This window comes from Rhinolophus sinicus, chromosome 13 (genome assembly GCF_057876585.1).
Source record: "Rhinolophus sinicus isolate RSI-liver-muscle chromosome 13, RSI-T2T, whole genome shotgun sequence".
NCBI lineage: Eukaryota > Metazoa > Chordata > Mammalia > Chiroptera > Rhinolophidae > Rhinolophus > Rhinolophus sinicus.
In genome coordinates, this window is record NC_142513.1 from 20,152,172 (window position 1) to 20,164,512 (window position 12,341).

Genomic DNA, 12,341 nt, shown 5'->3' on the forward strand with positions numbered 1-12,341 from the left:
CCCTAACGTTTTGGGATTCTCAGAACTACTACCATGTTTCCCTGAAAATAAGACCTAGCTGTACCATCAGCTCTAATGTATCTTTTGGAGCAAAAATTAATATGACCCAGTCTTATGTTACTGTAAGACCGGTATAATATAATATATACCGGGTCTTATATAATATAATATAATGTAATGTGATATAGCATAATATATAATACAATATTGGATCTTATATTAATTTTTGCTCCCGAAGACGCATTAGAGCTGATGGTCTGACTAGGTCTCATTTTCGGGGAAACGGTAGTTGTCCCTTCTATTGATTCAGACTGGAACAAATGACTCCATCTAGGGAGAGAAATCATTCAAGATTTTAGAGATGTAGGTGAAGCCACAGGCCAGATAATTACCAGTTTATAGGTGACACTGAGCTGAGTCGGGCTGAGTTATGTAACATGAGCTAGGATGGAATTCTGAATCATCTCAGAGAGCTGGAAAGCAGGGCCTAAACTGTGAGAAGAGAATTTACAGGAGTATTTGGGAAATAGTGATATTTTAACAAATAAGAGGAGAGAAGAAAGAGGTCTGCTTTTGCAGAAATTCTTAAAAGTTGTGTGTGTTTGAGTTGTCAGCCAGTTTAACATTAACCAGTAGTGTGTGAGCGCTACTAATAAGGCTGTGAGAATTACAAAGACTGGACGATGCTGGACTGCTAGGCCCCTGACACTATATATAAGTTGGTGAGTATAAGTGAGCCAGTGATTTCTTTGTGGGGGAGGGTAGAGAGTCCATCGCTTTCATCAGCTTTTCAAGAGATGAGTGACTCACAAAAGCTCAGGAATTTCTGGGCTGGGAGTCAGAGTCTCAGAACCCTGAATCCTGGCAGGTCACTTCTGAAGGGCTGTGTTAAGTGTGCAGGGTGTGAAGACTGGGTCTTAGGAACTGTCTTGTGAGGAACGGTTAGAGAAACTGGAGCTCTTTACCCTGAAGAAAAGAGCTGTGAGTAAAAATCCAGCTTTGTGACGATTTTCATGTAGAATCCAGTCTCTTTTATTTATTTATTTTTCGGGAAAAGGTAATACACATCTAAGGTTTAAAAAAAAAATTTACAAGTTACAAAAGGAACAGCAGGTGTACAGAAGAAAGTTTCTTCCCCTCCCATGGTAACCTATTGACCATTTTCTCATGTGTCCCTCCAGAGATAGTCTCTACATACCCAATCATGGGGTAGAGGAGGGGAAGAGAGATTCGCTCCTCCCTGTTTGTATAGATGGTAAAGTAAAATAGGCACCATTCTGCCCCTGGCTTTGAACTTCATCTTACAAAGCATTCCATTCCAGTACATATGGAATTATCTGATTCCTTTTTACGACTATCTAGTATTCCCATATATGGGCATACCACAGTTTATCTAGTGATGGAACTTTGGTTTGTTTCAAGTCTTTGTTCCTACAAATGACAGCCTTGTGTATAGAGTATGATGTGTGGGATATTTGCTTTTAAACTTTGATAGATGTCGACAAATTATACTTCCAAAGAAATCACTGGTTCATCTTCCCACTCTGTATATCCTTCCCAGTACAGGGTTTTTTAAAACTTCTTGATATTTGTCAAATTGATAAGTAAAAAGTGTTTTCTCAAAAAAGGCAAAAAACAAAAAAGCTATCTCAATGTACTTTTTTTTTAATTGAGGTGAAAGTCACATAACAAAAGGAACCATTTAAAGTGAACTTTACGGTGGCATTTGCCATGTTTCCCTGAAAATAAGACCTAGCCGGACAATCAGCTCTAATGTGTCTTTTGGAGCAAAAATTAATATAAGACCTGGTCTTATTTTACTATAAGACCAGGTAAAATATAATATAATATACTATATAATATATAATAATATACTATTCCGGGTCTTATATTAATTTTTGGTCCAAAAGCCACATTAGAATTGATTGTCCGGCTAGGTCTTATTTTTGGGGAAACAGGGTAGTACATTTACAATTTGTACAACCACTACCTCCATCTAGTTCCAAAACAGTTTTATCACTCCAAAAAGAAACCCCATACTCATTAAGCAGGTATTCGCCATTTCCCCAACTCCTGGCAATCACCTGCTTTCTGTCTGTGGATTACCTATTCTGGATATTACATATGAATAAACCATACAATATGTGACCTTTTGTATCATGTATCCTGCTTTCACTTAGCACGATGTTTTTGAGGTTTATGCATGCTGTACCATGTCAGTATTTTACTCCTTTTTATGGCTGATAATAGTCATCGTACGTACGAGTATGTACCGCAGTTTGTTCCTCCATTCACTTGTTGACAGACATTCAGGTTGTTTCCACCTTTTGGCTATTGTGAATAGTGTGTTGTGAACTTGTGTGTACATGGATTTGGACACCTGTTTTCATTTCTTTTGGACATATACTTAGGAGTGGAATTGCTGGGTCATGTGATAATTCCATGTTTAACTTTTCAAGGAAAAGTTAATTTGTTGTTTTAATTCACTTTTTTAATGAGGTCAAACATTAATTATAGTCACTCACTAATGTAGAGAATGGAAAGAGGGCTAAGATGATTTGCCTAGCCCTGTGCTGGTACTGAATTGGTATTTATGTAATCCTCCTAACTGATTAATTTATTTGTAAAGAATTTTCTTTAATGTATTCTTTTGTATTTTACTTTAAAAGTTTTCATTATGGGAAACATATAAAAGTAGAGACATGCACGTATATATGACACATACAGCGGTATAACAGTCCTCATTTATCCATCACCTAGCTTCAACAATTGTCAGCTGATGGCCTGTCTATCTCTACTCCCATTCTCTCCTCCCTATCTTATTTTGGATTAGTTTGAAGCAAATCCCAGGCATTATAAAATTTCACCTGTGTATATTTCAGTGTTTCTACAAGATAATGACTCTTTTTAAACATAACTCCATGGGAGAGGGGTTGAAGGGCTGGGTGAAAATGGGAAAGAGATTAAGAAGTACAAGTTGATAGTTACAAAATAGTCACAGCAATGTAAAATACAGCATAGGGAATGCATTCAATAATATTGTAATAACTATGGATAATGCCAGGTGGGTACTAGACTGATCGGGGTGGGGATTACTTTGTAAATTATATAAATGTCTAGCCACTATGCTGAAACGAATATCAAATAATATTGAATTTCAACTGTAATTCAAAATAAATTTTAGAAAAGATAACAAAACAAAACATAGATCTAATACCATATTATACCCTCCCAAATTTATAGTAATATCTTGATACTATGAAATATCTAGGCATTCATTAATTTTTGATTAGATAATGTATTTACATGGTTCAAAACAAAATCTACAAATTCAGAAAGGTGATCATTGAAAAGTTTGCCTTTGTTCCCATTGGCCTAATTCTCTTTGTCTTTGGCAACCACTGCTGTTTTTCATTCTTTCAGGAAGATTTAACGTGCACACATGCAAATATGTACAGACATTAACCTTATTTTAAAGAAGGTTAAATGATGGAGTCAAGATTTGAACCCGGATTTCCCTGCCTTCAGTTTATTATGCTTTCTTAAGTGCTGATCAGAATTTCCATCTTACTCATTATTGTGAGTAAAATGGGATTAGTGGAAACAGGAGCTGGGTAATTATTCAGTTAATAGGAGTTGGGTAATTACTCGGTTTCTAAATTTATCCGCCTCCGAAAAAACAGGCTTGTCTTTTTTCTTCCTGCTAATACTTGTTTGTTACAAGAAAATCAAACTATAGTAGTTTTAAAAGAAGCATTTATATCCTCTCCTACACAAGAACAGCCACAGTAAATACCTGGGTACATATCTTTCCATTCTTTATGTGTATATCATGTGCATATTTTAAAGAAGCAAAGTTTTAAAGAAAACAGGCTTAAACCAACACAGTTTAATAATTTACTTTTTTCTCTAATGAGTAAATGTAAACATATTTTGGAGTCACTGTAAATATGTATGTGTCATCATTATTAGTGTCTGTGTGTTCCATTGTTTGGTACATCATATTTTATCAATATGCTATTTATGAACATGTAGTAATTGCCACCTTTTTGTTACAGAAACCACACCAATGAACATCTTTATACAGCTGTCTTTGTATATATAATTGGTTATTTCCTTATGGTAAATTCACAGAAACGGACTTCTTGGCTCAAAGACACACAGATTTAAGGCATAAACGTTATTCCAATTTATATTCCCACCAGTAGATATAAGGAAGCCTGTTTCCCTACATCTGCTAAAATTGAACTTGCGTCTATAGCTGTATTACTATTTTACCTTGGCATGGCATTTCATTCTAAAGGGAAGCTCTGACTGACGAGCTGCTCTCAGGTTAAAAATCATTCCTGTCATGCAGGTGAGGAGCAGGTTGTTTGTTGAGGGCTTTAGAGCTGGTCTCTGTTTTGAAAATTCCCTTTTTCGTTCTCTCTTTGGCAGCGGCCCTTCTCAGCATCCCCGGCTTTGTCGAGCGGCTTTGCAAGCTGGCAACTCGAAAGGTGTCAGAGTCAACGGGCACAGCCAGCTTCCTTCAGGAGTTGGAGGAATGGTACACATGGCTAGACAATGCTTTGGTGCTAGATGCCCTGATGCGAGTGGCTAATGAGGAATCAGAACACAGTCAAGGTACTTGGGGTGGATCTCCTGAGAGGTGGGGTTTTCCCGTGGGTTCCTGGAGCCATTCTTGACCTCTTTTCCAAGGAGGATAAATTGAAAATTTCTCCAAGTAGAATTTTCCTCAGGGCAGTCCTAGATCATAATTGTTAAGATTCTTTTGAATAGCTAGTGACAGAAACCTCTTTGAGCTCCTTTAAAGTGGACTTGATTGCAGGAAGATGGGCTTTGTGGCACTACCCGAGGGACTGTCTGGAGCTAATAACCACAGCATTCTTAGGAACCCGGAGTATTCTTGCTCAGTCTCTTCTTTCTTTAGTTTTCTTTTGTCTCTTCTGATGAGTAGGCTGCCTAGTAAAAGTGTAGCTTCCTAGACTCAGCTCCAGCTACCTGTTGAGGGACTATGGGTCCATCTTGGATCAGTTGCTCAACCCTGAAGCATTTGACTCTGGCCAGAGTGTACAAACCCAGGAATTCTTTTTGTAATCATGCAGATAAAAGTGAAGGGAGGAATTCTGTTTTGGGGGTGCCTGCTTCTCCAGTGAAACTGTAAACAAAACCTGTAAAAAAACAACAAAAACCATCCATGTAACGTCTGTGGAAATTGTTCTGAGCGTATACAGTAATGAAACATTTATTTAAAAAAAATCTAAAACTCAGTAAGAACAGTGAGTCTATGACAGTAGAAGTTACGATTCATGGAAGTTCCACTCTGGGCAGGTGTGGCCAAAAAGACAGGAAAAGACAGGGTTCCCTCAGCTCCCAAAAAAGAATTTGGTATCTAACGGGGAGGGGCAGGCTGCCAGCTTTATAATCCCCTCCAGCTCCAAGGTGAAGAGGCTAAATTCTTAAGTATAGCTACGAGGTCAGCAGCTCCTTTCTTCCTTCTTTCTCCCCCAATTTTTTTGAGATATAGTTGACATATAACATTATAAGTTTAATACGTACAGTGTGTTGATTTGATACATTTATATATTGCAAAATAATTCCACCACAGCATTAGCCAATACCTCTGTCTCATCACATAATTACCATTTTTTTGTAGTGAGAACATTTAAGATTTACTCTCTCAGCAATATTCACTAAGTATATGATACATCATTAGCTATAGTCACCTTGCTGTACATTAAATCCCCAGAACTTGTTACTTTTATAACTGGGAGGTTGTACCATTTGACTAATAATCTTCTCATTTCCCCAACCCCTGATAACCACCACTCTGCTCTCTGTTTCTCTGAGTTCAGGTTTCTTAGATTTTACATATCATACAGTATATATCTTTGTCTGACATAGTTCTAGCATAATGCCAGGGATTCCTTTCCACTGCCCACCTACATTCTACACTTACATTATGGGAACTCTACCCCAGACCAGACAGATCAGTAATCCTTTACGCCCTTGACCCAGCTCACTGGGACAGAGGTTCCACACAGGGAGAGGCAAGCTGAGAAGACTAGAAGCTACTGGCTCTCAGAAAGGTAGCACCAAGATTTTGCCAGGGGCTAGTTAATATGTGAAAACAGAATGTGGGGTAGTTTGAGCCTAAGGGCATTCTCAAAAACAATATAGAGGTTGGTGGTAAGCAAATAAAAGGAGGCTGCTAGCTCTTTTTAATTGAGAACAAAAAGCTAAACTATATGCCAGCTAGTTCAGCAGAGAGAACCAGGGAAAGAGACAGATAAGAAGAAAGCTCTTCTGAAGTAAAAAAAAATAAATAAATAAAAATTCTCAGTCTCAAAAACTATCCCTGCTTGATTTAATTGAATCAGACTTTGGAATAAGGTATGCCTCAAGGCATTGTCAAAAACAGTAGAGCATTCAGCCAGCAATTAGGGGAGCCTGACAGCTGAGTTTCATACCAGATGATGCAGAAAGCTGCACAGAAAGATCAGAAAAAGCCAGTCAAAGAGAATCCTGCTAAAACACTGTTATTTAGGGATTTGGGGCACATGCCCAAGGCTGCCCTATCTCTGAGGCACAATACCAAGGCCTCACCAGTTCTTGGAGAAATAGACTTGACTGAAATAGGCTAGTCAGGTTACTAAACAAAGGAACAAGAAAACAACAGCAAGCCCTGAAGGGAAGGAGGGGACTCAGTATCCAGAGCTGCTACAGTATTTACCTAAAATGTCTGGTTTTGTTTTTTTAATTAAAATTTATTGGGGTGACAATGGACAGTAAAATCACATAGGTTTCAAGTGTACAAAATGTCAAGTTTATAATAAAAATTATGAGGCATACAAAGAAACTGGAAAGTATTACCCATGCACAGGATAAAGCAGGCAACAGACCTAAGAGAGCCCAGATACCACTTAATGCAAAATTAAGCATTAAAGTACAAATAAAGGAATAAAAAAATGCATTAAATGTATAGGGGAATAAAAAGTAAAAAAGGCAGAAGTAAATGCAGCTTTGTCAATAATAACATTAAATGTGAATGAGTTAAGCAATTCATTCAAAAGACAGCTTGTCACATTGGATTTTTTTAAGGCTATAGTTAGTTACAGGAGACATTAGTTCTAAAGATAGAATTAAGTTAAAAGTAGAGGATAAAAAAAGATGTATCATGCAAAAAGCAACCATAAGAAAGTTGAGGTGGCTGTACTAAAAGAGACTTTAAAACAAAAAAGTCATCAGAGATAAAAATGGGCATTTTATAATAATAAAAGGGTGAATCTATCAAGAAGGCATAACAGTTATAAACATGTATCCATCTAACAGCCCCCAAAAAGCAGAAACAAATTTTAAGAGTGAAAAACAATTCAGTAATAATAGTTGGGGACTTTAATATCTCATTTTCAATAATGGATAGCATAAACAGAAGATCATCAAGGAAATAGAAGACTTAAACAACACTATAAGCCAATTAGACTTAGATATATATAGAACCATCTACCCAACAACTGTTGAATACACGATCTTCTCAAGTGCATATATGGAATGTTCCCCAAGGTAGACCACATGATAGGCATAAAAAAAAGCCTCAGTAAAGTTAAAAGGATTAAAATCGTAAAAAGTATGTACTTCAATCACATGGAGTGATATTATAAATTAAAATTAAGCAATACACATCTAAATAACTGATGGTTCAAAGACAGAATCGCAAAGGAAATTAGAAAGTACTTTGAGATAAATGAAAATGGAGACACAGCATACCAAATTTATAGGATGCAGCTAAGTAAAGCATGTGTAGCAAGAAATTTATAGCTATAAATGCCTACATTAAAAAAGATGTCAAATCAATAATCTTCCACCTTAAGTCATTGGAAAAAGAACAAACTATATTCCCAAAGCAAGCAGATGTAAAGAAACAAACAGGATTAGAATAGAAATTAATGCAATAATAGAGAAATTATTAATGAAATAATAGAGAAAATCCACAAAACCAAAGTTGATTTTTTGCAAAGATCAACAAAATTGATAAACCTTTAGCTACATCGACCAAGCAAAAAAAAAAAAAAAGATTCAAATTACTAAAATCAGAAATGAAAGATGGTACATTACAACTAACCGTGCAAAGATAAAAGGACTCAAAAGGAATACAATACAAAACAACTGTACGCCAATAAAGTAGATAACCTAGGTGAAGTGGACAAATTATAAGACAGACACAAACTATTGCAACTGACTTAAGAAGAAATAAAAAATCCAAACAGACCTATGACAAATAAAGAGATTGAATTAGTAATGAAAACACTACTTCGGAAGACCAGCCCTGGCCCACATGGCTTCACTGGTGAATTCTACCAACTGTTTAAAGAAGTAATACCAATATGTCCAGTCTCTTCCATGAACTAGAAAAAGAAACATTTCTCACCTCATTCTATGAAGCCATTATTACCCTGATACCAAAGGCATTACAAGGAAGTTACAGGCCAGTGTCTCATATGACTATAGATGCAGAAATCCTCAATAAAATACAAGCAAACCAAATATACAAGGATTGTATAAAGTGTATATACACAACTAAGTGGAATTTGTGCTAGGTTGATTCAATATGAAAATCAATTAATGGAATATACCACATCAATAGAACAAAGGACAAAATCTGCGTGATTGATCCAGAAAAAACCCCCAACTACATCGTATTTAATGCCCAAAGACTGAAAGCCTTCCCCCAACTAACATCAGGAACAAGACAAGGATGTCTGTTCTTGCCACTTCTATTCAACATTGTATTGGAGGTTCTGTTTGGCAGTTAGGCAAGAAAAAGAAATAAAAGGCATCCAGATTAGGAAAAAGTTAAACTCTCTATTCACAAATGACATGATCTTACATATAAGAAAACCTAAGGAATTTACTAAAAAAAAATCACTAAACTAATAAGTCCATCAGAGTTTCAGGATGTAAGCTCAGGAGACAAAAATCAATTGTATTTCAATGTAATAGTAATGAACAAACCAAAAGTGAAGTTAAAACAATTTCATTTATAAGAACATCAAAAGAATAAAATACTTAGGGATAAATTTAATGAAGAAATGCAAAATTTACACTCAGAAAATTATAAAACATCATTATTGAATGAAATTAAAGAAGACCTAAATGAATGTAGAGACATGTCATGTTCATGGATCAGGTGACTCAGTATTTTTAAGGTAGCGGTACTCCCCGTTTTGATCTCCAAATTCAACACAATCTCTATCAAAATCCCAGCTGGCTTCTTTGCAGAGATGCACTGGCTGGTCCTGAAATTCATATGAAAATGCAAGGGTCCCAGAATAGCCAAAATAATCTTGAAAAAGAACAAAATCGAAAGGCTCACACTTCCTAATCTCAAAATTTACTGCAGAATAGCAGTAATCAACATTGAGCTATTGGCATTAAGAGAGACATACGGGTATAATAAGATAGAATTGAGAGTTCAGAAATAAGCCCTCAGTACGATCAATTGATTTTCAACAAGAATTCTAAGAGTTCTATTCAACTGGGGAAACAGTAGTAACTTTTCCACAAATGGTGCTGGGCCCATTAGATACCTACATGCAAAAGAATGAAGTTAGAATTCCCTACTTCACATCATATACAAAAATTAACTCAAAAGGCTCAAAGACTTAAATGTCAGAAGTAAACCCTTAGAAGAAAACATAGGGGTAAACCTTCATGACCTTGGATTTGGCAGTCATTCCTTGGATGACACCTATAGCACAAGCAACCAAATTAAAAATAAATCGAACTTCATTAAAATGAAAAACTTTTGTGCTTCAAAAAACACGATCAAGAATGTGAAAAGACAACCCCCAGAATGAAAGAAAATTTAGGGGGCTGGGGAACATCTTTGTAAGCCATATATCTAATGAGGGACTTGAATCTATAATACATAAAAAGCTCCTACTCAATAATAAAAAGACTACCCATTTCACAGTATGGGCAGAAGATCCAAGTAGCTATTTCTCCAAAGAAGATATATAGGTAGCCAATAAGTACATGAAAAGATGCTTAACATCATTAGCCGTCAGGGAAATGCGAATTCAAACCACAGCGAGATGCCACTTCACACCCATTAGGACGTTTATCATAAAAAAGACGGATAATAAGTGTTGGCAAGGACAAGGAGAAGTCAGAACCCTCCTTTCCTGTTGGTCGACATACTAAATGGTACAGCCGCTTTGGAAAACAGTCTGGCCGTTCCTCAAAAGGTCAAGCATAAAGTTATAACACAGAAATTCCATTCCTAGGTATATACCCAAGAGAAACATGTTTACATAAAACCTTATCCATGAAAGTTCATAGCAACAGATGTATAATATCCAAAATATAGAAACTATCCAAGTGTCCATCAACCAAGTGTCCAAGTGTTATCTGAATGGATAACAGAATGTGGTATATTCAGACAATAGAATATTATTCAGCAATTTAAAAATGAAATACTGATACATGGTACAACCTGGATGAACCTTGAAAACATTGTGGAAAGGGAAAGAAGCCTACAAAAAAACACATGTTGTATCATTCCATTTATACGAAATGTCCTGAATAGGCAAATCTATGAAGACAGCAGGTTAGTGGATGCCTAGGTCTGAGGAGTTTGGTAAGAAATGGGGAGTGGCTGCTAATGAATACAGGATTTCTTTTGGGGGTGAAGAAAATGCTCTGAATATACTAAAAACAACTGAATTGTACATTAAATGGGTAGATTGTATAGTATGTGAATTACAGGTCAAACCTGTTGTTTTTTTTTTAAAAAAAGAGGGAGGGAGAGTATGGCCCCAGAATGCAGTGCAGAAATGGGGAGGGTGGTGACCACTTTAATTGGTTTGGTGGAGCAGAAGACATTTGTAGGCAAGTGCAGGCCTCTTAAACTAGTTTTCCCTTCCTCATCCTTGGGAATTACTTTGTTGCTAAGCTCTAGCCATTGCTTTGAGGGCTGCGTTTTTTGAAAATACCTATTCTTGAGAGTTTCTTATGAGACCTGTGCAAACCAGGCACCAAAGGTTGGCAGTGACTCAAGGAAGAGTCCAAGCTGCCTGTGTCTGTCTTCTCCACAGACGTTTATTACTCAGGAGGGCTTGTGTGCCATATGCTGCCCTGCTCCTTCCAGAGACGTCCTCTCCTGCAGTCCCCTCCTGAGCCCCCAGAGCTAGGTGATGAGGATGCCGAGGCTTTCAAGGCCACACAAGTGTGCAGCAGAGGCAGGATTCTATATGATAGCTCTTCAGATTCTCTCCACAGTTCAGTTGACTCTTAAACTGTCTGGGCTCTGGGCCAAGGAGTCCCAACATAGAAATCAAGTAATTATGGTTTTTTTCCCAACCTGCAGAAAAATGTTAATAGATAAAATTGTCTCAATTAGATTTTCTCCAGTAAATTTTTCTTAAGTCCTTTGCCCACTACGTCTTTTTTTTAAATTTTTTATATATTTTTATTTATTTTTATTTTTTGGTTTTTTTTGTATTTTTCATTTTTATTGCCCACTGCATCTTTAGTTGCCATTAAGAGCTCGCAGATTAAAACGAACAAGTAGCAACCAAACATTGGCAGAAAAACTCAGTTTTTTACTTCTGTTTAACATACATGTTGCTTACGTGTGCCAGACATTGTTTTAAGCACTTCCAGTCTATTAAATCCTTTAATCTTTGCAACATTGGTAAGAGGTAGGTACTATTACCATTATTCCTATTTTACAGATGAGGATGGAGACTGGAGCATAGCAACATCAACAAATTTACCCAAGGCCACCCAGCTAGTGAGTGGTAGAGCTCGAGTTCAGACCCAGCAGTCTGGCCCCAGAGTCTGAGCTTTTAACTCTGCCACTGCCTCACAGTCATCCTTAATTAAGCAGCTGGTCTTCTTCCAGAGTTGGGATTTTATATTAGTAACAATATGGCTGGAAAAAATAGTTCCAGTCTGTAGGGCGGAGTAAGTTAGGTTCTTACATCATGATAACAGTGTGCAGAAATCACCATGACTTCTGCAGACACCTTACCTGATCTGATAACTACTGTTCTGTACCATGAGTTTTTCTGGTCTTTGTGAAAGGCCTCTAGGGCAACAATTCCAAAAGGAGCTTGAAAGGACCTGGTAGTTACTGGTGTGTCCTTTCATCTTAAAAATGAGGAAAATTGAGGGGATGTAACTCCTAAGGTCTCTTGACTCTGACCAGTGACCTTTTAAAATAATAGGGACCTAAGAGTGCGGCTTCCCAAGAATCAGATGCTGGGCTTTTCTTGTGTTCTCATTTACTCCTCACAAGAACCCTGGCCGTCCACTCTGCCACTGCTGTTACTCCCAGG

At 37.0% G+C, this 12,341-nt stretch overlaps 1 protein-coding gene across 1 annotated transcript in view; it reads left to right on the forward strand.

The window, feature by feature from the left end:
- Positions 1-12,341, forward strand: part of TRPC4AP (transient receptor potential cation channel subfamily C member 4 associated protein) — a 62,881-nt gene that overhangs the window by 33,330 nt on the left and 17,210 nt on the right. The window contains exon 8 of the mRNA XM_019733470.3: positions 4,438-4,623. Within this exon, the coding sequence (XP_019589029.1) occupies positions 4,438-4,623 (186 nt within the window). The remainder of the gene's footprint in view (positions 1-4,437; positions 4,624-12,341) is intronic.